This window comes from Euleptes europaea, chromosome 8, assembly GCF_029931775.1.
Source record: "Euleptes europaea isolate rEulEur1 chromosome 8, rEulEur1.hap1, whole genome shotgun sequence".
Taxonomy (NCBI): Eukaryota; Metazoa; Chordata; class Lepidosauria; order Squamata; family Sphaerodactylidae; genus Euleptes; species Euleptes europaea.
The window spans coordinates 41,134,251-41,161,101 of NC_079319.1; the positions used below are offsets into that span (position 1 = coordinate 41,134,251).

Below are 26,851 nucleotides of genomic sequence, written 5' to 3' on the forward strand. Positions count from 1 at the left end.
CTAAATAGTATAGGATTTATGCAAATGCATTAAAGAATTATAGCTTGGCAAATACACCCAAGCAGGTTATTAAACTATATATACAGAAAGTAAATGATAAATACAGATTTAAGAGTCCTTCAGTTTTTCTTTAGAGCCTTGAAAATGGACAAAACTTGAGGACAGTTCTACAATATTAAACATTAGGTAACCACAATAGGGCAACCTAACTACACAAACTGATTAAAATACTCAGATGACTTTGTAGTGTTTAATACAGTTCGTAATCAAGGGCACAAGACAACATTTAACAAAAATAATCACATCAATTGACTTAGAAATCAAATGGAAATATAGATATGAATACAATCTCCAAAACCTGTCTTTAAGTGAACATTAACCATTTATTCAAAGTTGTACAAGAATTTGAAGAATAAAGTCTTCTGCAACATGATGCCTTCTTACAATAATTTCATGTCGTAGTTGAAATTGAGCGAGGGAGGGTGAAACAAGTTAGTAGGCCCCATCAGGCAGCTAGGAAGTAAAAACAGGTTCAACAGCAGCCTCCACCAGCTTGTTGTCCTCCCTGATTGCCTGCAAGTGTTGCATTAGTAGCAGCATGCTGAGGGCCGATTTTAATGCCATTTGCCTGAAATAACAAAAGTTGAATGCATGTTACTATTTTAAAACACTGCCACAGGCTACAACATTTGAAAGTTGTTAACCTATTTCTGATTTATGAACAGCTGAAATTTTCATCAACAAGCTATAAGGAAAAAAATCCTATTAAAAACTGTCTGGTAGCAATTAAAAATGAAATAAAGGGTAGGACTCTTACTTTAATATTTCAATTTTTAAGCATTTATGTAGAATAGAATTCAGTTATCATGGCTCGTATCAATAAGTACAGTATGAAATCCTTATAACTGTGACTGTTGCCCAAACATTTTCATACGGTAGAAATCTTTAACGCTAGCATCGAGAAAGATGTTTAGGTTTCCACTGTTCCTGCATGGTAAAAACTTTTCCTCCCTGAACCATATTTTTTCTGTGTCGAATCAGCTGTATAGGCTAAGGGCATACAAGTGTTCTGTGTCATCAATAATTTCTATGATCCCCAAAGACAGGGCAAGTTGCCAAGAACCACACACAGAGTAGTTCTCTCATTCATCAAACTCACACTTATATCTTAACCCTCACTCCCTCAAGTGGATTTTACCTAAAATACAGCACTTTAGGAAAAGTAATACAGTAGCTTCAGAAATTAAGCTCTTAAGGAAACTTTGCGTCACAGTAAATCTCAGATTTATAGTGCTTGGCAGTTCTGCAACAGTAGTAGCCTTGGGGTTTCTGGCACTAGCTCAGTATTGACAGCAGCTGATGTGGTTTCTTTTCACTCTTTGACTCCTCTTTAATAAAAAGCATGCCCTATGGCTCATTGGTTTTGCCCCTCTGGGTTGGTAGCAACTTCTTGAGGAATCAAGGACCCAGCCTTGGCATCATGCCAAGTAAATAGCATGCACTGTTGGCTGCTGACAGCATACTGCAATCAAATCTCCCTAAGATACAGGAAAGCAGTCAGATATTATATGAAACTCGACAGATACAAGTATGCTTTTCCAGAAGCCATGGTTACTGTCCAATTTATGTGCTGCCTATTGCTAACCAAACAACACCTGGTTTAAAGTTATTGCAGGATCTTGACAGTTTAAAAAGGAATTGACATATTAATTCAAAAGGAAAATAAAAACGGGATGCAAAGAACAGAAGGATTCTTTGCGTAACATACTGTAACTTTCCTCTCCCATGTTAGGTATACTACTAGTCTTGATGTGGCCCTGCCGTGCCTCACTTACAGGCATCCAGGGACCTGCTGCTCCCCACTACCCCCATCCAGTTACACTAACAGAGTAGATGAAGAATGTCTAATGTAAGACCAAGCAGGACTGGATTACAGTATGAGGAACCTTTTTGCGTTTTGCTTTTCCATGTGGGGAAGGGGCTGGATCATACTTCTATAAAGCAAGGGTAACAGCCATAAAAATAGTGGTAATAGCTTCGTAAAACAACAATCTTTATTTTCAACTTAGTTGAACTTCACTAGTAAGATTTAGTTACATTTTCACAAGGTGACTGTCAACTTTGTGAGTTGAACATTTCATTCAAACAAGCTTTGCTTTGCTATATGGGCAGACTCTATTTCAAGTGGGTTTTCATCACATGACAAATAGAATTGCTCAGTGTATGACGATTTCTCAATGTCTGAAATTGAACCAAAGACGAAGGTCCTGTGGCTGAGCTGGGCAGGCCCAGGTCATTGAGTTCAGCTTCCCACTCTTGACGGGTTCAGCTGGAGCCAGCCTCCTTCATCAAGACTTTGGAACTGATTCTGGATGCCTCCCTTTCTTCAGAGGCTCAGGACGGCGTTTTTTCATCTTCCCCAGACCCGGCAGCTGACCCCTTACCTGTCTTGTACCGATCTACCCACAGTGAATCATGAAATGGTCACCTCTAGATTGGACTACTGTATCTCACACTAAGCAGGACTAGCCTTGAGATTGCTCCAGAAACTGCAACTAGTCTAGAATGCAGCAGTGCGGGTCCTATAAGGGACCCCATGGAGAGCCCGTATACAACTGGTGCTCCCGCCAGCTGCACTAGCTCCAGACAGAATTCCAGATCAGGTTCAAGGTTTTGGTATTAACCTTTAAAGCCCTAAACGGTCTGGGACCATTGTATCTTCGGGACCACCTCTCCCTATATACCCCTTGGAGAAGGTTATGCTCTGCTGGAAACAACCTTTTGGGGATCCCTAGCCCTAAAACATCTGACTGTCCTCAACCAGAGCCAGGGCTTTTTCTGCCCTGGCCCCAGCCTGGTGGAGCTCTCTTTCTAGTGAGACTCGTGCCCTGCAGGACTTGACCCAGTTCTGCAGGCCCTGCAAGACGGAGATGTTCCACCATGCTTACGGTGGAAGACAGCAACAGAAATACATCTTAAGTTTGGGCTCCCGTTCCTTTCCCCTTTCCTTTCTTCTCTTTCCCTTTCTCTCCCTTCCCTTTTCTGTGTCCTCTCTTTCCTTCCAGTTACTTTCCTTCTTTCCCCTTGCGTTTTCCCTTTTCCTGTGTCCTGTCTACATTCCCCTGAAGGAATGAAGGATCTTGGTTGTTGGCCTTCCTATTGTTATCTTTGGTTTATGGCCATTTTGTTGAAAGATCCTCCTCAAGGTGGATAGTTGATTATAGTGCCAGGTATAGAGAATATGTATTATAAGTTTATTTATGATTTTAATAGTATTTTAAACTTTATACTATACATAAGATGTCGGCAGTCCTGAGCCTGGCATGCCAGGGGAGGGAGGTGTATAAATAAAATTATTATTATTATTAGTCCATCAAGTGAAACCAGTATGTGGTCAGATCATGAAAATAAATATGCACCAAAAAGTCACATGAAGAGACATCCAAAACTATGCAACTGATGTCACAGCTGAAGTGAAGCTTGTGTCTTTGGATTAAACTTTGAGTATTTTCTACTCTTTAGACTTTACAAATACTTGGGCAAAAGGAAATAATGGAAAAAACTCCAAGACAAAGTGCCAACCTTATAAAGAAACTGCCTTTTATCATAGTTATAAGAGGAACCTGTATGGGGTCACACCCAACAGCTCCTACCCCTGATCAGAAGGGACTTCTCTAAGAATAGGTTAATGTGACTATTCTGTTAGAGACATGAATTGTGTAAGGCAAATAAATTCAGTGGACAAACATGCACGTTTATACAGAATGCAATCTATTTAATTTGAGAGGCCTCATCAGGCAGTTCCTGACTGAAAAACTGGCATTCTATCTCATCATAAAAAGGTAATGGTCCCCTGTGTGCAAGCACCGGGTCATTCCTGACCCATGGGGCGACGTCACATCCCGACGTTTCCAAGGCAGACTTCGTTTATGGGGTGGTTTGCCAGTGCCTTCCCCAGTCTCATCATAGCTCCCTGCCTAATAAACTAACAGCAAAAAAGCTCAACAAAAAGATAACATGTCATCTGGGTATTTTACTTTCTTCTGCACAGCAGAACTCTTTCCAAAACCTGATCCCAGGTACTTCAGAGCGCACATAAAAGTTGGCATTTTAAAAAGCAGAAAACGGATTTCCAGAAATTAATAATTTATCATTTTAAACTTGGAACAAACAATAATAAATTGCTGATAAACAACCTATTCAGAAACTGAACTAGCAACCCAGAGATCTGCTGACCATAGCATGCTGTCATTTCCAATGAATGAATCAAACCAATTAGGAAACTTCAAGGACATAAGACAGATGTCAGCGTGAAGTAATGCAAAACACACATATGAATTAAAAAACTTGTAAATATAGTTGGTATATAAATGTTTATTTTAATTTGATTTCAAATTTCTCTCAAATTGAAAAAGTACACATACTCAAATTTTGCTTGTAAACAAAAGTCAGTGATCTAACAGCCCAATCTACATACTTGTACTTAGAATCAAGTTCTACTGACATGTAATTGTTCATAGGACTGCAACCTAAATCCTGATTACAGCATTTTTTGGACAAGTCCCTAACGGTAATTTTACAGTTCACGTACAGGACGTACATTACCACTGGCTTCCCATCTGCAAAATGAAAAAGGCATTTCTGAAAGCAGCTGACACTACATGGAAAAATGTTTACAAATGGATTTTTCTTTTGAGGGAATTTGATGATTTCATGTTGTTTCATGGATGGCTAGGTCACTTAAATCATTCTCAATGCCACACAAATGTTCATAAGATGCCATTCATACGTACATTAGTGCTGAGCTTTTTCAGTTTGTTGTACTAAACCTGGGAAAGATGCAACTGGGAGACTTTCAAAGTACCATAAGCACAGCTTCTCTTGTAGAAAAGAACTTTCCCTCCTCCCCACTACCATTGTATTCTCTGAAACACTGGTCCTGAGTTAGAGGATCCCCAGGAACACTACTGGGCCCAGTGTAGGGGATCTTGAAGTGAGATCAGGGAATGAGCAAAAATCCACCCGCCCCCGCTTCCTGCAAGCAGAAAACAAGTTTTAGATCTAGCTCACAGAAAATTTCATTTCCAGCATATTCCATTTCTGTAAATATATTTGATGTTGATGAGCGGTGATATAATATTCAAAGAACTTACCTCATTATTAATGTCAAAGACACCTTCCTGTATTTTTTGGAAGATTTCCTTTGCTGTATCAATAAATGCCTGAAAAGCAAATTGTGAAGTTTGAGACAGATCCAAAACATGAACAGAACAGTTTCAGAAGTACAACGCAACTATGTATTTAGTTTCCCAATCAAGCTGGGCTGTAGTATCTCCCAACGCTGATGACTTACACTTATTCACACAAGTGTGTTTGTTGCCCTCTACCAGTAGTCTTCAACATTTCCAGAGACCCACTGACAGAAAATGTCAGGGAGTCCTAAAAATTCATGCAAAAGGGCCAGGGAAAGCCAAACTATGACCTCACCATTGTAAAAGCCAGGACTCTGAACAACATACCACGGGAGCTGGGGACAGGAAACACAAGCTAAACCCCAGGAGGTATACCATAGCGTGTAAGAAGTCAAGGATCAGAGAAATGCAGTGGCCTCACCATCCTGCTACTCTTCTCAGCATGCTGACAGGGGCAGGACGTAAAGCACCCTTACACAGTAGGTCTCTCCAAAAGGCAACAAAAACAGCAGGCCTATAGAGGCTGGCAACTCAGCCAAGGGGACTCTGTGTCATATACGAGGGCCCCAGCCCAACAGTCCTCTCTTTCAGCAGCTGCTACTGCCTCACTTGTCATACGCTCTAAATCAGCTGAAGTCAATAGGCTTAGGAACAGGGGTCCCCAACATTTTTGAGCCTGGGGGCACATTTGGAATTCCAATCCAACATGGTGGGTGCAGCAACAAAATGGCTGCCACAGGACGTGGAGCCAGACACAATGACTGTCACAGCTTCACTTCAGTAACGTAGTGTAGATCCTTGTGTTGTGGTTGCAGCTACTGCCAAAGCAATATCTAAAAAATCTGCACCAATCAAATCTCCAATAGTCAATCAGAGTCCTTGCTGGACAAATGCCCTACCTGGCCCCAACTACTTCTTAAAAACATGTGGCGGGCGCCAGAAAAGGGGCCAGTGGGTGCCATGGCACCCACAGGCATCACACTGGGGTTTAGAAGGATACAACTCTGCTTAGGATTGCACTGTTCCCACCCCATATCTGGATGTAGTTGGGAATTAAATTGCTGAAGATCAATAAGACTGAAGTAATAGCCTGCAGACTCTTTAATCTGGGAAGCTGTGCATTCCTATCAGTTGTATCTGCTGTCTGATCACTCAGGTACATTGTTCAACTACTTTGCATAATATTCCACTTTATAACCATGACTAGAAGTCTCATTCAAATTATATCTGAATGAAATCTTTCTTTCAGGTTTGGACCTGGAGTATCTCATTTATGCCTTCTGTAACTTTAAATGAATGTAATCTAGAGATTCCCTTAACAGCTAAACTCAGAATGGGCAGTATCACATCACTCTGTGCAAAGGATGGTTTCCCCATGTTCCAGCAGCCCCTTCATACTCAAAAAAGATCATTCTATGTGGGTTGAATGAAGGATATGGGATGAAGTCACTCATCCTTCCTCTCCAACACATAAGTTCTGCTGAAGAAAGGAGTTAACTTCATTCCCTTGTTCATCCTCACTCCAGCCCACTGATTGGAGGTCAAAATGGGGTGCAGAAATGGGGGAAGCTTTCCCCCCCCAATGATAGCTGGATACATGCCATTATAATTTGTACAGTATGGAACAGCCTGCCCAATAGGAACAGAATAATAAGAGCAGAAATCACTTCTTCTCTTGCTTCCCACTTAAAAAAATATGTTGAATGGGCACTGGTGACTGAGGAACTGTGGAACTCTTCCCCTTGAGGTTCTCTGAAGCACACATGTGGTAGCAATCTGATGGCCAGAGTTTGTGACCAGAACAAAGGGGATATGTTTAGCAGGGATGATTTTTTTTGTGTGTTTAGGTATTGCTAAACTTAAAAGCCAGCCTGAACGTAGGGAGAGATGAAATTCTAAACATGCAAGAGTAAAAGGGAGCCTGGTTTGGTTGGTGCAAGCATGCCTCTATTAATGTCTAAGGCAGCGCTTTACTAGGAAGCGTTAAGAGTTCAAGACTACATGAAGTTGCAGCCTCTGACATAGGAATCCTTGCAGCAGGTTGTAATTACTCAGTGATGAGGGCATGTGTTCACCCCGTCACTTGCCTTGTTACTATTACTAATATTTTTGAAAGTTCTGTGATTGGGTCCAGACAAAATCAAACTGCTTTGCTTCCAAGGAAGACTGTTTGAAAAAAGGGAGGAAAAGCAGAGGAGTCAGGAAATGCATTTTTGGGTCTAAAAAGACATGTAAAAGAAAACATAACTGTAGAGAAAATAAAGAATAGTATGGAGTTCAGATGACAGAGAAAAGTAAAATTAATTTAAATTAAATAAATAAAAAAGAGGAAGAACTGTGTGAGGAAAAAGAATGCATGTCTGTGGCAATGTACCACATATATTACTGTAATGCAAGAGGAGACCCCTCCCCCAAACCTTTTGCACTCTTCAACAATCCAGGTACTTATCAGGTCCAACTTTTTACGTTGCCTGTGGCTACTGGATGTTTGGATGTTTACCTTATTGTTTCATAACTGCACTTGTTTTTTAAAATATTTAAAACATTATTTTTATACAATGTGTTCTATTCTTAGCATGTGTGATATACCAAAGTGGCTACACTCAGTTTATTCTTGGTGCATGCAACTGAATATCTGAAGGAAATTCCTACTTCGATTGCCAGAAACATACATATATGAAACGGGGCAAGTAGTACATCACTATCCCTTTTTTGGTAAGAAACAAGTAAGTTCAAACCCAGCAGCAAGAATGTTGAGTGTTACATCAGTTGTTGCACCGCAGTCTTTACACCTTTCAACAGTTTAATAATTAATCTAATGGGGACTTTATTAAGTCCAGCACAGGTGAAACAAAAGACAAAGCACAATAATTCATACAATAATCCACTCAACAAGAAAAGAACACAAAAGGATGACCTGGAAAATTCTTCCTCAAGTGATCTAAAATTCTTATAATTCATATTGCAATTTCTTACAGAACGTACCAAATGGTGCCTTTATGCTTTGAGCATTTAACAATGTAAAAACAAGTTAGTTAAGATAAACAGGGATTTTTTGTGTTTGTATAGGTAGCTTCTTGCTTAAGGGAAGACACCAAAACCCCTCTTCCATGAATGCAAGAGACTGGGAAAGTTCTCCCACTAGTAGAAGTAAATATTTTTATTCAGTTTCATGCAGTTCTCTACTGCAAGACCGTGCTTCCATGAGTAAAAATATATCTTCTGCATTGGAAGGGTACCTTTACATCCAATCCAATGCACTCTGAGAACCACTGTCACAAAAAAACCCAAAAAAAATCCCAAATGAAGAATAATATACTTAAAATGTAGGATACGAATACACAATACATCCCTGCCACCACACAGAGCATTAGGTTTACCTAGTATGGAAACTCATTATAAACAACCTGCAGAGCAAACTCTGGCAATGAACCCTGTTTAAGAGCTGAGTGTTCCAAGCTATTTTGTTTTAAAATTACTTCTATACTTATGAGTAAAGCACAAATACCAACTATGTCATAAATGCGCAAAAAGCAGGGCCACATCAAATGTGTACTTTCTGTGCCTTTGGAGTACCATATCCTCCTACCTACGTAGAACCAAGTTTCTATTGAGTCTTATCACCCGAAATCCCCTCCATCCTCGCACTTAATTATCAACATCAAAAAAGCTGACTTTCATACCTTCCCTTTCTATGGAATTAAGAGTAAACTAGCATTGTGATGCATTTAGATTCAATGGAAACAGCCAACATTTCCCCTTAAAAATAAGTTATTTCCCCAACATTAAATAAATAGCTTTCATAATGTTCTAACATGAAAATATTGACCTTGTTCATGATACAATAGTATCACCTAAAGTTGCAAAAAAAATTTCTCAAGATGTCTTCAAATGTACAGGAAACACTTTTTATAAAAAAAAATTGGACTCAACTATATTATCAAAGTAATACTCAAGACAAAATCTTGAAAAACAATATAAAACATGTTTTAGTGACAGTAAAACCAATATTGCAAATCAAGTTCTCTGGATTTACAAACTCTTTACAATCATCTACTCAAGTTTACCATGCCTGGTCACATACCTAATTCAAATATTAAAAAGTAAACAGGGTTCATGGAGAGGAACAAATCATACCTTTCCTCATTTCTACACTGGAAGCATTTGACTGCTGAACTTGCCACCAGAGCTTTGTTTCCTAATTAACAGGACTGATATGTTTTCACCTTTAAAGGCCTTACAGCTCCCCAGAGTAATCAATCTACTGCAGCTCAATTACTGCACCAAGTGCATACCACAGCCACTGAAGGAGACTTGAACAACTGCAGCCATGAGTGGAAAGATATGAATATGCATAAACTCTAAGTGGGTGATCGAATCATCACAGAGGGTCATGAGAATTTGCAGCAAAATAATGAGAAGAATTAATCATTGCAGATTCACAAGGCACTTAGGAAGTGAGTAGGTTTTTCAAACGTGCACTGGAGCTCAGAAATTGGCTTTCAGCCAACTTTGAATTGATTTGCATTGCTCAGAAATGGAAGTTTTCAATGTTATATATGTGCATATACAGATGCTTCTGAGCAACTGAAAACTACAATCATAACTTTGGAACTTGCAATACTCTTGTGATTTCTGGTGTGACAATCTACTTTGTTCCTTTTACTAAACAGAACTCAAAATCCTGAAATCATGTAATAACTTCATACGATCACTTAATATTTACCACATTCAAGGCTATACAACCATTATTGCAGAAGGCTTGCAAATTATTTTATTCTTAAATATTACTTCACTTTATATAGCCCACCCTATGAAAGTACCTTTCCTGATGCAAACATTAAATCTAATAAAACCCCAGGTATGGTATTATTTAGACAACTGTTAAGGAGAGCACCGGTAGCAGATAGACTATGACCCAGCATCTAGAATGGCCTGTGTGGAGCCCCATCTCTGCAGGAGTTCCTCACCTTCTACAACAGAAAAGTGTTCTATACGTATTCAAAGCAATAAGAAACTTCTGCAGACGCAGAGCTCTATCAAACATAAAAAAACATTCAATAAGGTTAACAAACATGGTGTTAACTGTAGATGCAGCGATCCACAACACTCATGAGGGATCCCCCTCCCCCAACTTGCTCAGTTGGCCAGTTGCCAGCCAGCCCAACCAACTGCAGAGACACCAGTTCTGCCTGCCTGGCTCCCATGCCAGCTGCTCCCGCTCCCCTTTAGCAATTGGGGGGGGGGGTGTTTTGAGCCGTTCCTCTTCACTTGGCTGCTTTGTGGTGCTCTTTGCTCCTCCCTCCTTCCCCCCCCCACAGGAACACTCCTACATGTTGCCTGTGCAAGTGTAGACAGCATCCCAATCTGGGGGGGGGGTAACACCCCTGCCATGTTGGGCGCATTCATATTTTTCTGCTGACCCTCTACCTGAACCTGGCCCCATTCTCTGGGCCTACTGATTCGCATGGTGATCAGGTTCAGCATTAAATATAGGATTGTTCCATATGACATTATTTATTTACTTTATAGTCCATATTTCTTGCTGAGTGTCAAGGCTTACTACTACTTCCCTATAAACACAAACCATATTTATGAATAGTTTTTACACAACATACAGTATTACGAGACTCATTTCTATGGGATTATTGTGCAAACAGAAAACAATGTGTTTGCAATTCATAAAGATACAGAAAAAAGTAATTTCTGTCAGCTAAGAATTTAATTTAAACTATTAAAATATTATTCATCTCCCTTCATCTCACATTCTAGAACCAATGATTGCTCTTGACCAAAGTATTTGTGAAGGGGCCATAGGTCAATGGTAGAGCATTTGTGCTAGCTAAAAGATCTCACGTGGCAGGGTTGGTAAAGATCGTTGCCTGTAGTCTTTGAGAGCTACTGCCACAGAGAACAGACAGTCTCCATTTAGATAGCTCAGTATAAAGCAGCCTCATGCATTTGTATATTCTTCCTTGGAATCAAGATTCTGGGATATTTGTTGTACTGGAGCTTAGTTAAAATAATCTTGCAATTGACATGCTGAATTGAAGCGGCAAAATAAGAAATCACTATTTTGCTGTCAAGTCACAGCTGACTTATGGTGACCTCATGTTCAGAGGTGGTTCACCGTTGCCTAACTCTGCGTAGTGACCCTGGTATTCCTTGGCAGTTCTTCCATCCAAACACCTAACCAGGGCCAACCCTACTTTGCTTCTCAAATCTGACAAGATCAGGTTAGCCTGGGCTATCCAGGTCAGCGTAAGGAATGGTATTTGTCTTATTTTTCAGAATGGTAAAATATGATTGTTGGGACTAGCTAACCTATCAACATGGGCCAAACAAACAGAAAAAACATCAAAACTAAATTTAGCCACATTAACTGTGCAATTTTTGCTATAGCCACTTAAAAATAACCTTAGTTTGTGAATGTCTGAAGTAGCAGAGTGTTTTAATTGGCACTTCGCAAGAAATTTCTTCCTGGCTGTGGCAAGTCTGGGACAATAAAAATTGTAACAATTAATCAACCACGAGTAAGGGACAGTCACAAAGACACTGTTCTGGAGGCATCTTAAGGAAACGATGTTTCATCTGAGCTGTAGGCAATGCATGCATTGCAGCATGCCATCATGTACAACCTCAGTTTAGGAACCATCAGTATACAAAAGTAGTGTGGGAGTTCAAATTCGGCTGGGTATTTGATTACTGCATAATGCGGGGAACATTTCCTTTCAGCATCTTTAAGCAAAAGGTCCCAATCCTATTTGAGAAGTTTCTCAAGAGTTAGTGCTCTTTTCCTCTCTGTTAGAGGGCTCAAAGGCCTCCATGAGCTCAGTTGAGTAATTTTGTAACCCACAGCTCTGTTCCACGAGGACCAACAGTGGGGCTGCTAGTTGAGTAAATACCGAAAGATCTTCGGCATTGAGCAGCCTAAACTTGTAGTTAATAATGACTTTCCATATCAAGGTTGAAATGTTTGGCAAGTGCATTTCAAGCTACACGACTGAAGAAGCTATACATGGAGGCAGAGTGAGGCTTTTACGAAAAAGTCGTCTGAAGTTGTCAAATAGTTTAACTGGGCCTGAAAGCCAAACTGGTGAACCATAAAGCATATATAGTATCACAAGCATCCTGTATACTGATCCTGTTTGTATGTACTGAGTACCTTGGGTAAAGAAAAATTTCCTTAATGCTAGCAATGTTAATTCGTTTTTTGTTTTTTGTTTGACACACTGAATATGGCATGACATTGTAACATTTAGGCACCTGGATTTTTTCATATAACATGCTGCCACCTGGTGGCTGCAATTTATTAAAGTTAAGTTAGATGGTCAGTACTTTGAAATGTTAAAAGAAAATTATATTTTATATTTCACACCACATTTTAAAGAATATATTTCATAGTCAATATATATAATTAGGAATTGGAACTTAGGACACAATAAAAGATTGGCAAGACTTCACTACTGTTGGAACTGTTTCAGTAATCTTGTCTTGTGATTTCAAATAAATGGTTGTCGAAACTGGGGGCAACGTTTGGTGGGGGAGAGAGATGGAGTACAAGGCATCTGAAGGAGGGACGCAAGAGTTCCAGGATGGTTGAAAGTCCTACAGCAAGTAGACTTCCTTCCATCAGGAAAGTTTAGTGTCGAGAATCAAAATGGCTATGAATTGTGGAAGCCACAGATAGGCAAGAAATGGCTAGGAGTTTCTGGTCAAAGCAGTTACACTTTAACATGTCTCTGTTACTCTACAATTACAATTATTTGTTTAGCATTAGAGTCTCTTTATATGAAGAATTAATGAACTAATGTTATGAAGTAAGAGCCTAAAGTTCATGGAAAGTGAGGAGGAACTAGATCCTTGAACGGGTGAAATTACAATAGTAGCAGGAGACATCATTTTAACTAAGTGACAGGTGACAGGTGGCAGGAGAAAAGGCCAGTAAAGAGGAAGCTGAAGTGGTAGAAGTGGTAGCTGCAGGTGCCTCTCCTTATGAGAGCTATGGAGTTTGGTTAATTTTGGGTCAGAGGCCCAATTTTATAGGCACCCAGTTTTCCTCTATTTGAAGGCCCATAAAATTGGACCCCTGATCTTCATCAAACATGGGGGTTCTCGTAAGGAGAGGCATCTGCAGCTCCGCTGAAAAATTGGTGTCTCTGCCTTGAAAAACAGCCCCTCCCCAGAGCCCTGGATTCACCACAGGGTAACATGGAGCTGTTCCCTTTAAAGGTTAAAGGGAACGGCTCCTGTTAGTTCATGGGAAAATTTTTGTGGAGTTCTGGGGGGCTGTTTTTTAAGGTAGAGGCACTACATTTGTAGCATAGCTACTGGTGCCTCTCCTTACAAGAATCCCTGAGTTTGGTGAAGAAGGACAAGGGGTCCAATTTTTAAGGGTCCCCAAATTTTCCTCCATTGTTTCCAATGGAGGACAGATGGGGCACCCTCTTTGGGGCCCATAAAATTGGACTCCCTGACCCAATCTTCACCAAACGTGGGGTTTTTGTAAGGATAGTAAACTACACTGGAAATTTGGTGGCTCTACCTTAAAAAATGCCCCCCAAGCCCCCCAAAGTTTTCCCATATGTTTTAATGGACCCGAAAATTTTCAGATATTTGAAAAAAGCCAGTGGGGGATATTGGTATGGAATTTGGTGTTGGGATTTTCTTAAACTTTTCAGGTCTATTAAACCCGAATCCGAAAAATACCGGGAGAGGGGAAATGGGTACACACCCCTAATAGAAACACAATGACAGATATTTCTTAAATTGAAGATTGGCTGAACAAAGTATGTGAACCATAAAGTTTAATATGGTAATTCAAGAGAGAGCAGGGGAGAAATATGTCAATGGAACAAACAAAACAAATGGGCATCTTTGGGTGCAAATAATGCAATAGTGTAGGGAGACAGCGCGAAGAAAAGATACTCCATAAAATTATAAAAAAGTAAATGAGTAAGTGCACTGGAAGAGGGTACACACTGCACCACATGACTGATGTTCCAAGCACATTTCTTGGCTATCTGGCTACCTGTGACCATTACACAGAGTGGGACTAAACCAAGACGAGAGCACAGGTGCATCCTGGACCTCTCTAGTCAGAGAATCTGACTGCATCTGACGTCTTAGCATTTAGGATTAAGGAATAGTTTTGTAGCCCTAAGTTTCAGGTATACCATGGTGCCTGCCTATGGAGGCAGACTTAAAATACTGAATTTGGAGGAGAGAGGAAAAATATTTATCATAAAGTTCAAGAGTTCCTCTGCATTTATGGCCTCAAAACAAAAGTCGCCTAGAGTCAATCCCTCTGGTTAATCCAAATTCAACTTCATCCTGGCTGCAGGGATTTAAAAGATTTCCCACTTCATATCATCCTCCCAATACCAAATGTTAAAAAACTAAGCTCAAATGCTGCTTCTCGTCAATATATATTCAGAATGGGCAGACCAATTTCTTCATATCTTGTCAATGCTAGACCTCTGCTGAACATTTTTTCCAAGGAGGCCAACACGCGTTCAATCTCAGTAGTTTATTTTATGAAATGGTAATGGACATTTCTTTTCCAAAATCTTACTCAAAGAAAACATTAAGTGAGAGATACAGAACTTCCTCCATGGCATTCTGTAGCTGACACACAGCGGATTAAGACCACACAGTTTATGACTGGAAACGGAAGTTAATGCCTTGATCAAAGTATTATATTGTGATCTCAAAGCTCACCAAAACCATTAACATGTTATCATTCATTATCAAGAAATACTTACCTCTTCTACATTAGAAGCAGTTTTGGCAGAAGTCTCCATAAAGATAAGCCCATGCTCTTGTGCAAATGCTTCACCTTCTTCTTTTTTCACTTCTCGTCTGGACTCTAAATCACTAAATTAACCATATAAGAGTTATTCGTTATAAAACAGGTATACTTGCCTAGCTACACCTCTTCAGGTAATTTGATCTTATGCCAGTTGTTCTCCACCAGTGGGATATGTATCACCAGTGGGACACAAAAGTAATATAGGTGGGATGCAGGGTTTTTGTAACCATTACTAAGAATTCCCTCTCCCTCAAACCCCATACCACATGCAAGTGTGATGTGCATTGTCTGCCAACCCTACCTGCCATGGATTATCCATCTGTGACCTTTTGGCACACTAGTAGTAACCTCGGACACTCAATGTATCTTCTAATCCCACATTCCCACTGCAAGCCAGCAAGCGCCCTTGACATGCCACTTCCTGTCAGGGATTATACTACACTTCTGTCTCCCCCACACCCATTCCCCTTAGCTACCACTTTAAGTCACTGCGCTGTCCTAACACATGGACTACCAAAAATAAAGACAGAGAAGTGGGCTGCAGATCAAATTAAGCCTGAACTTCCCTAGAGGCTAACATGACTAAACTGAGGCTATTGTACTTTCATCACATCAAGAGAAGATAAGACTCACTGGAAAAGACAATCATGCTAGGAAAATCTAAAGGAAGTAGGAAAAGAGGAAGATCCAACTTAAGATGCATTGACTCAGTAAAGGAAGCCTCAGGCTTCAGTTTGCAAAACTTTAGCAAGGCTGTCAATGACTGGACATTTTGGAGGTCATTAATTCATAGCGCCTCCATAAATCAGAAGTGACTAGACGACACATAACAAACACACTGTACTGAACATCAAAGCAGCTAAAGAATGTTGTATATAGGATACCCAAATATGTTTTAGTCAATAAAGCAGACCTACATTTTCCAAACTGTGGTATACATCTGTTGCAGGTTAGTACTGCCCTTTTTTCCTGTTGTTGGAACTCTTGTAATTACAATAATAACTATCGCAATTTTAGAGTTACCATAGCAGCAAAAATTTTACTCAACAATAACATTTTCAACTACTAGTGGAATTATTTTTGTTATTCTATGTTTTAAAGTGGTAGTGATAAAGTTTACCACTAACAATACTAGTGCAATTTTATATCCGTAAAATTTACAATAAATGATAAATATAATGATGGAATGCATGCAAACAGATAAAAGTTCTCAGAAAAACTGGGCTTTTTGTTTCTATCATACTGGAATCCAGATTCTTTGATAAAGTGATTGGTGGGATATAAGATTCTTCAAACGTCATGTGGCCAATGTAATACAGAGCAGTTACCTCTTGCTGAACTTTGACAATCTGAACTATTTGCATAACCTCTTCTATCCTAATACAAGCCTGACTACAGACATGGGACATTTCTGTCTACACATCTCAGAACATGTTGAGAAACAGCATTTTTAAAACAGTTCATCCATCCCTGTATAGAATGTAACAACCAGGTTTTAAAATTAACAAAACCAAAACTAAGATTTTAACTAAGAATATGACTCTTTCACAACAACAAATATTAATAAAAAAGACGGGGTTTAATATTGAAAACAAAGTTAAATATTTAGGTATATGGATATCAAATAACAATCTTAATCTATTTCAAGATAATTATGTGAACCAATGGCAACAGATAAAAAAAGATTTGATGAGTTGGGAAAAACTGCCATTATCACTGTGGGGAAGAATTTCAGTAGTTAAAATGATGATATTACCTAAAATGCTTTTTTTGTTCCAAAACCTCCCAATAGTTAAGGGTGTACAGATATTTGTTGTTTGGAAAAAAGATATTATGAGATTTCTTTGGGGTAAAGAAAGACACAGGATTGCATATAATAATTTAATTGAATTGAAGGACACGGGAGGACTTGGTTTATCAGATTTGAAGATGTATTATCAAGCAGCATGCTTCACCTGGATCAAATATTGGATTATTTTAGAGAACCCAAAATTATTAGAATTAGAAGGATTTAAGTTGAGATTTGGGTGGCATGCTTACTTGTGGTATGGAAAGGAGAAAGTAAATAAAGAATTTAACTCTCATATTATCAGAAAAAAATTATTAAAAATATGGAATAAATATAAGGATGTTTTTGAAAGCAAAACTCCCGGCTGGATTAATCCGGTAGAAGCATTTTTGAGAAGGGGTAAACACTTAAATTTGGACGGTAATAATTATAGAGAAATGTTAGAATATAGAGAAGGTACATGGGTATTGAAATCAAAAGAAGAACTGCAGATTAAAGACTGGTTTATGTATTATAAACTAAGAGATGTTTTCAATAAAGATAATAAATTGGGTTTTAATCAAACTAAATCGGAATTTGAGATTATACTCTCTAAGGGTAATAAAGGATTGATAGGGAGGGTATATAAATTACTTATAGAAATAAATTTAGAACAAGAAAGGATTAAACCGACGATGTTGAAGTGGATGAGAGAGTTAGGTTATAATATAGATTTGGATATTTGGGAAAATTTATGGAAAAAGGAATTTAAGTTTACCATCTCAAATGAAATAAGAGAGAACCTGTATAAAATGTTCTATAGATGGCATATAACTCCAGTATTGTTAAGTAAAATGAAGAAAGAAGATGAAGCTTTATGTTGGAAATGTGGTACAGAAATAGGTACATATATGCATGTTTGGTGGTTTTGTAAAAAAATAAGGAGGTTTTGGAGATTAGTTTTGAATGAAACTAATAATTTGATTAAGGTAACACTTAAGAGAGACCCCGCCTTTTGCTTACTGGGTATTTCAAATAAAGATTTAGATAAAGGTGACAGAGTCATATGTCAATATAGTTTTGCTGCAGCAAGACTTATAATTGCAAAAAAATGGAAGCAAGCAAATAAACCTTCAATTAAAGAATGGAGAGAAAAACTATGGTTGTATATGCGGTTGGCCAAAATTACAGCTTCTTTACATGGTAAAGACATGGAGGAATTTAAATGTACTTGGTCAAAGGCTACCGCATATTGGGATAAAGTGGCAAAAACGGATTTTAAAAGTATAGTTAACGAACTATAGTATAATATGATTTTAAATATTATAATTATAAATATTTTATTTGGTAAGGTCATAACACTCCATCGGAAGTCCATTGGTGAAGGGCACTGTGGTGGGTGGTTGGGATTTGGAATCAGGGCACAATGGAACCTAATGTACTATATATTGTATTAGTGGATAAGTTGTGCGCTGAAAATGTATTTCTTTTTTTTTTCTTTTATGAATGTATTGTTAATTTTTTTTTCTTTTTGTCTATGTTTTATTATAAAAACAATAAAAAAATTTAAAAAAGAAAAAAGAAAAAAGAATGTAACAACCAAAAAATTCATCAGTGTCAGTGGTTTGGATCCTGCCAAGTATTTCCACAGATAGCATTATTTTGGAAATCCTCTGCAGGAACCAACCCAATGGTTCCTTTTCAGCAAAGGTCAATATACCTTCTAACCATTGTCTAAGACAACCCTTCACAAACTTTTTAACACAGCCCGGTCCATAAGTTATGCAGGACACAGGTTTGAAGTCAACAATCACTTCTGCATGACAGGGGCTTCCATGCTGCTAGTGATACATATAAGCTGCTTACCATGTGGACTGGCTCGCACAGAAATTCTCCATATCAGTAGCCTACAGGAAACTCTTTTTGACAGAAGTTATAGTGCTCATATAACAAATGAAATACTTCTAAATCAGCAAGTACATTTTAGCAATTACATTTAATCTTCATTTTGGATTTCAACCTTCCCCTCTTAATTTAGAAATATTGCATCCCTACCACACTGTCATCGATACTCAGCTAAAGCAATTTAATGGGCACAAAAATGATAATGGGTGCAAACTCAGTATTGGGAACACTAATGTTAAGTCAACATATTAAAGAGTTGACTGAACACTTGAAAAAGTGCCATTGGATCTGAAGCTTTACATGAGATACTATCCTTTTTTAATCTTCAACATCTGGCCAGAAAGACCACTAATTAGCATTTTTAAAGTTAGGTGAATCATTGCTGTAAGCAAACTGAAGGCACTGTGTATGCCTCTAATTGAAGTAGGAGCTTCTTTTGTAGCAATCACAAAATCAGCCACAGAGGAATAAAGTTCAGACTGAAAAGGATCAACATTAAATAAGAGTGTGATCATTGTAACTGGTCCATTGAGAAACCCTTCAAACAAGAAGGTATTTTGAACCTACAGTAAGGAAATTTAAATTTTCCCTCCTTTCAATCCATCAGTTTTTTAAAGGCATTTAATATGAGAAAAAAAATATTAAAATTGGGGGTACTTTAGTTTCCTCTTCTTTTTGGCAAAACCCAAGTATCAAGCAAAGGCTACTGTGTACTAAAATTCGTGTACAACTCTTATTTGGGAGTATCCCAACTAAACCAGTAAAACGAATCGTAAATACGTGACTGGAGACCCATCCCCTTCACTTGCTGATATAAAGTTCTTCAGAAAGTGCCGTTTTACCTTTTATTCCCAATTAGCATAATGACCATGTTGGAATTGGAATGCTGACGAGCATCTTCTAACCATGTTGTCAAATGGTTAAAAGTGTCCCTCCTAGAAAAGAGTCCAAATAAACATAAAGTGATAACGATATTGTTTTATATTCCAATAATCAACTCCAGAGAGCATACAAACAAACTGGAAACAAAAATAGAAGTATTACATAGCTCTCATACAAATTCAGCACTCCAAGGTAAAAACTATTAAAACAAGGCCTAATTTTTTAGAATGTTTATAATTGAAGTCTGCATATTATACAACATATAAAATAAGCAGCCAGCACATTTAAAGATAGAGAATACATTCTTGAATGGTATAGAGTCAGCGTGGTGTAGTGGTTAAGAGCAGTGGTTTGGAGCGGTGGAGTCTAACCTGGAGAACCGGGTTTGATTCCCCACTCCTATACATGAGCGGCGGAGGCTAATCTGGTGAACTGGATTTGTTTCACCACTCCTCCACATGAAGCCAGCTGGGTGACCTTGGGCAAGTCACTCTCTCTCAGCCCAACCTACCTGTCTGTTGTCTGTCGTGGGGAGGGGGAAGGAAGGTGATTGTAAGCCGGTTTAATTCTTCCTTAAGTGGTAGAGAAAGTCGGCATATAAAAACCAACTTTTCTTCTTGCTACAACTATTCAAATGAGTGCAGATGAACATGAGTGCATGAATGTTCATGCATCCCGGTCTACTTCTGGCACCCTTTAATCATGATCTATAGGGGGAGTCTGATCTTGAAACAAATACTACTTTGACGCACTAGAATAGTGATACACAGAAATATTCTATGGTCTCTGGGTTATCAAGGCAGGTGACATTCAGAGGTCACGTCCCTGGAATTCCTTGGTGGTCTCCCATCCAAATTCTAACCTGGCCCTACTTATCTTCCAAGATCTGACAAGACCAGGCTACCATGGGCTATTCAGGTCAGGGCATTTAAAATCTTAGCAAATGTAATTAGGAAAAGTAGGTTGTTGAATAATAACGTGTAATCCACATTATTATTTTCTTATGTAATAGCTTCTATGGTCTGTGTGTGTGCACGCGCACGCCATCAAGTCACAGCTGACTTATGACAACTCTCATAGGGTTTTCAAGGCAAGAGATGTTAATAGGTGGCTTGCCATTGCTTGCCTCTGCATGGGCTGAGTCAGTTCTGAGAGAAGTGTGACTGGTCCAAGGTCAGCCAGCAGGTTTCATGTGGAGGAACAGGGAATTAAACCTGGTTCTCCAGATTACAGTCTGCCGCTCTTAACCACTACACCACGCTGGCTCTCAAATACTTTTGGCTGTCAAGCCACAGCTGACGTGGCAACCCTGTAGGGTTTTCAAGGCAAGAGATGTTCATAGGTGGTTTTCTATAGCCTGCCTCCATGGCACAACCCTGGTATTCCTTGTGGGTCTCCCATCCAAATACTAGCCAGGGCTGACCCTGCTTAGCTTCTGAGATCTGACGAGATCAATCTAGCCTGGGGCTATCCAGGTCAGGGCTATGATCTCTACTCAAAATATAATTATCTTAGAATTGTAAAAAAGTTACTGCACACATTCAGTCCTAGTTACTTATCACATAACTGATAACTGGCACAACTTACAGAGCAATCCTGAGGGGAGGGGCCAAATGTCCTTAGGAGCTAGCATGACCCCTGCGTCGGCGTTAGTGCCACTTGCGCCAACTAAATGGGAACTAATGCTGGTGAAAGGCCACTTATGCTGGTGGTGGGAAACAGTGTGACAGCACCATGCATGGATGCCAGCACAGCCCCGCGTCCCCGGGCACACCACAACTCTCCCCCTTAGGATTGTGCTGCCCCGGTAATTTACATCAATACTCTTCAACTGTTTCAGACCTCTAATCTAAACTTTCAGTATCAGACCTTGCAAAAAAAAAAAAAAAACCTTCTTTCACATTCCAGCCAAGCCAGGACTTAGGGAGCAGTAGCCCAGGGACAACCATTTTAGGGTTCTCTCCCCATACCCAAAGAAGCAGAAGCCCCTCCTTTAATTGCTGACAGCTATCAATATAGAAAAAAATCTTACAGAAGAAAAAGACTACCTACTTGAGTGTAAAGTATTTTAGGCACCATGTGCAAGGTTCTCACCTTGTAATATCGTATACTAATAAAGCCCCTGCTGCCCCTCTGTAGTATGACCTTGTGATGGAGCGGAAAGACTCTTGCCCAGCCTGTAGGAAAACAAAATTTTCATAGCTCATTTGGTCTCTGTGTTTTCATGCAAATAAAGTAACAGTCTTGCTACTTATACTAAGAAGTTTATTGTACCGGGGTTGAGAAAAGAAGGACAAAACCTCGCTACTTCTGGAAAAGAGAAGCCACATTTTAGAAGTCTACAGCATAGCACATTAGGGGAAAATATCAAGAACAAGACCTCTAAACCTTTTTTGGCAATCCCTGACAACCCAATTTACTGAATGGCTTCACAATACATGAATCATTATTAGAGCACAGAATGGACTCCTAGCAACTAAGCTCTGAAGACAAATTTGAAAGGAAGCAAATAACCCAGTGCTTCACATTTGAATTCAATAACTCCCTCCCTGGGGCAGCTGTTGACACTAGAATAAATAAAGCCCATTGTAAATAAATGATGAATGACATCTTTACGCCCACCATCTGCTGGTGTAAAGGTTGCAGGAAGGCCAAGGATGCAGATTTTATCCCTTATATCAAAAACTGCAGCCAGCTTTCAACAGTCTTTAGATAGAATACTTTCCACAGTCATTTTATTATGAAAAACAGAAAATGGTCTTGAATTTGATTTTATATCATTCTGTTTTACACTTAAAATTAAATTTCTGCACATCTGTCAGAATGCTTGACAAAAGGATGTAAAAAGGCATCTTCATTGCTGCAAATGAAGAACACCAGAGACTAAGAACACCAGAAATAAGCACTGTCTCCATTACTAGAATGTCCTAGAAGTTTAAAATTACTTCTGTTTTCAAGTACATGCCCTATTGTTCAACACTTTTTTCCTATTAGGCACTTTTCCTTATCTAATTAAACTTCTGGAAGGTTTATAAGTTTAGTACATTTTAAAAGCTTCACCTAAGCATTATGATTTGGAAGGGATGTCAAATGTTAAACAGGTATTTTTTAATACAAATAAACCATATTGGCTTTCAATGATTACTTGCAAGGAAGCTATGCAATTTTTCATTGTTCCTCTCAATTCCTGCAGACCCTTCTGACTCCTGTGAAAATAATTTCTGTTGTCACAAGACCCACATAGTGTAACAATTATGTCAGGGAGTAGCAGTGAGATGAAGAGGAGCGAGTAAAATCACATTTTTTCCCTGTTGCGGCAGCACAGCTCTGATAGACAAGCATCCACACCCTCTCCTCACTACACCCCCTAGCGTACATGCTATTATTCCACACAGGTCTTGGCACCCCAGAGATGATCTATTGCCGTCAGAATGAGCTGTAGGAAGGTGGGAAAATTCTATGTGTCTTTTGTGGATGCATTATTGGGTATAATACCTCGTTATTTAGTAATTAACACTACCAGACAGAAAAAAAAATTCATAGAATCATAGTTGGAAGGGACCACCAGGGTCATCTAGTCCAACCCCCTACACAATGCAGGATATTCACAACTACCCCCCACAGCCCCAGTAACCCATACTTCATACCCAGAAATAGGCTAAGGTGCCCTCCCTCTCATGATCTGCCTAAGGTTATAGAATCAGCATTGATGACAGATGGCCATCTAGCCTCTTCTTAAAAACCTCCAGGGAAGGAGAGCTTACCACCTCCCGAGGAAGTTCCACTGTTCCACTGAAGAACTGCTCTGTTAGAAAAGTCTTTCTAATGTCTAGACGGAAACTCTTTTGATTTAATTTCAACCCGTTGGTTCTGATCCGACCTTCTGGAGCAATAGAAAACAACTCGGCACCATCCTCTATATGACAGCCCTTCAAGTACTTGAAGATGGTTATCATATCCCCTCTCATATTCTCTTCAGGCTAAACATATCCAGCTCCTTCAACCTGTCCTCACAGGACTTGGTCTCCAGACCCCTCCCCATCTTTGTTGCCCTCCTCTGGACACGTCCCAGCTTGTCTACATCTTTCTAAAATTGTGGTGCCCAAAACTGAACACAATACTTTAGGTGAGCTCTAACCACAGCAGAGTAAAGCTATACCATCACCTCACATGATCTGGACACTACACTTCCTGCCCTCCCTCTCATGATTTGCCTAAGTTCATAGAATCAGCATTGCTGTCAGATGGCTATCTAGCCTCTGCCTAAAAACCTCCAAAGGAGAGCCACACCAAAACTGAACACAATACTTTAGGTGAGCTCTAACCACAGCAGAGTAAAGCTATACCATCACTTCACATGATCTGGACACTACGCTTCTGTTGATACAGCCCAAAATCACATTTGCCTTTTTAGCTACTGAAGCACACTGCTGACTCATGTTCAGTGTTTGGTTTACTAAGACTCCTAGATCCTTTTTGCATATACTACTGCCAAGACAAGTCTCCCCCATCCTATAATTATGCATTTGATTTTTCCTACCTAAGCACAGAACTTTACATTTACCTCAGCTGAAATTCATTATTTTAACCCAGTTTCCCAGCCTGTCAAGATCCTGCAACCTGACTCTGTCATCTACTGTATTTGCTAACCCTCCCAATTTAGTATCATCTACAAATTTAATAAGCATTCCCTCTATTCCTTCATTCAAGTCATTTACCACGATTACTGTGAAATCAACATATTACTCTGGAGGAAAGGATGGGATATACGTATAGGTCAGCTGCTTCATTCAATTTTGGCCAATTATCCCTCTTGACTACGGTCTCCATCCCACATGGCTTCTGTGCCATGCACTCTAGCATAACCTTTTTGGTAGCCAAAGAGAACTCCCTTCTCCTTTTTTCCTCCAGTAGAAAAGCTGGTTGAATCTAACCTGCAGTGATTAAATTATTCCAAAATGCATGCTGCACTGTTGTATGCTCACTGAGACAACCTGTTAGTGAAAAGTGAAACTTGAACATCTATACATCAAGACAGACTTCTACCCCCTAAGCATGCATGGGTCTGGATCTTAAATTAAATCAAACTGCAGAGATATGGCAATTCACAGTACATGTTGGATTCACTCATGTTCAGTGTTTCGTCTACTAAGACCCCAAGATCCTTTTTGCACATACTACTGCTGAGACAAGTCTCCCCCATTCTATAATTATGCATTTGATTTTTCCTACCTAAATGTAGAACTTTACATTTATTCTTTGTTGAAGTGCATTTTATTAGTTTTAGCCCAATTCCTCAGCCTGTCAAGATCATCCTGTATCCTGGCTCTGTCTTCTACCGTATTTGCTACCACTCCTCATTTAGTATCATAAGCAGATTTAATAAGCGTCCCCTCTATTCCTTCATCCAAATCATTTATAAAGATATTGAACACCACAGGGCCCAGGACAGATCCCTGAGGCACTCCACTAGTCACTTTTCTCCAAGTGGATAAGGAACCCATTAACAAGCACTCTTTGGGTGCGATCTGTCAACCAGTTACAGATCCGCCTAACAGAAATAGGATCTAAACCGCATTTTCCCAATTTGTCAACTAGAATACTATGTGGAACCTTATCAAAAGCCTCACTGAAATCAAGATAGACTATGCCTACAGCACTCCCCTGATTCAGCAAGGCAGTAACTTTCTCTTTTTTCTTTAATAAATTTTCATTGGTATTTTAAAACTATAAATTCTTCATAATTTTAACAATGTAAAAATAATGTCAAAATCACAATTACATCAATTGTTGTCTTAATTTCCAATAAACATAAAAAATAAATCGACTTCCCCATCACCTCCATCTACCTCTTAATAAAGTGTTACTATCCTTCGTTAACATAGTCTGATCCTAATATTAATCTCATTCTAAAGTTTCATATTATATAAAATTTTACCTTCTGGATCAGAGTAAAAAGTAACCTTCCATTTTTCCCAGATCTTATACATTGTCACAATGATTCATCCAAGCCTCCCGTTTTCCCTAATTTCTCCAACTCCACCAGTTCTAACATTTAAATGATTTAATCCCTTTATTCTGAAACATTTGTCCCTTTCCATTTGGCTGCATAAAATAATCTTGCAGCCATTATAACATAAATTTAATCATGCTAAGTAACATCATCTCCAATATTTTAGGGATATTTTTCTGTTTAATCAATCTTATTTCATTGTAAATCATATCCCAAATCCATATCACAAGTCCACCCCTTATAAAAAAGGAAAAGAAAAAACCAATATCCTTACTACATTCCAACATTTTCCTTGAAATGATAATCACATTAATATTGATAATTCCAATATACATTTATATCACATCGGTAGTCTATATAAGGAGGGCTTGTTTACATAATCCCAAAATGATGTCTAAATCTTAATTCCACTACACCGTAAATAGCCATGCCACCCATCCATACTGTCAAAGCCTTCCAATCCAGCAATCATATTTAAATCAGTCTTTTAACCATGGTCTAATACTTCCTTCTGCAACTGAAATAAGTCAGTCAGGTACGGGAACAGGATCTCTTTATTCTCTCTCATTTCCTCAGGCAGGTTGCGTAGCCAAAAATAATTCTTTCTGGCCTTCATCTCCGTCATGGCTTCAATCTGTTTTTCTTGACCTGCTCTCTTCTTATGTCCACACGTCCTTCCATAACTTTTTTAGATGAAAAGTCCATTTCTTGCATGTCTGTTCTCATTGTCACAAACTGGTTACCTTCTTGGACTTCTGTCTTCTTCTTTATATCCTTGTATTCTTCCATAACTTTTTTGACAGAAGAATCCATTACTTGCATGTCTGTATTGGTAGCCATCATTTGAACCTTCATATCTTTTATGTCTTCTGTAACCAGATCCAACTTCTGATTACATATCTGTGATGATTGGTCAAGAGTCGTCATCATTGAAATCAGTTGAGCCATCTGTGTTGATATCTGTTTTAATTGTTTAATTGTCGCCTCAGAATGTTTAGCAAGCATGTCCTACACCTTTTTTCCCATGGTTAAATTCTGTAAAGTTTCCTTAATTTCGTAAATATGGTCAATACGGTAGGGGAGGGGAGGGGGGAGGAGGGAGGAGGGAGGGAGCAACTTACCGCCGCCATCGCTGCCGGGCCCATGCGGCTTCCCCCGGCCAGGAGCGCCCTGTGAGGGCCTCCTGCGGCCGCTGCAAGGCCGCCGCCGCCGGGCGCACCTGGCTCCCCCGCCCTGGAAGGGCCGGGGGAAGCCGGCAGCCGAGCGCTCCTGCCTCCCCC

General features: G+C 39.3%; 1 protein-coding gene across 1 annotated transcript in view; it reads right to left on the reverse strand.

The window, feature by feature from the left end:
* Nucleotides 1-236: 236 nt before the first annotated feature.
* RAB2A (RAB2A, member RAS oncogene family) overlaps nt 237-26,851 on the reverse strand; it is a 43,977-nt gene continuing 17,362 nt past the window's right edge. Inside the window, exons 4-8 of the mRNA XM_056854272.1 lie at nt 21,653-21,735; nt 19,519-19,611; nt 14,957-15,068; nt 5,154-5,222; nt 237-628 (exon numbers count right to left, since the gene is read on the reverse strand). Coding sequence (XP_056710250.1) covers nt 533-628; nt 5,154-5,222; nt 14,957-15,068; nt 19,519-19,611; nt 21,653-21,735 — 453 coding nt within the window. The 3' untranslated portion in view covers nt 237-532. The remainder of the gene's footprint in view (nt 629-5,153; nt 5,223-14,956; nt 15,069-19,518; nt 19,612-21,652; nt 21,736-26,851) is intronic.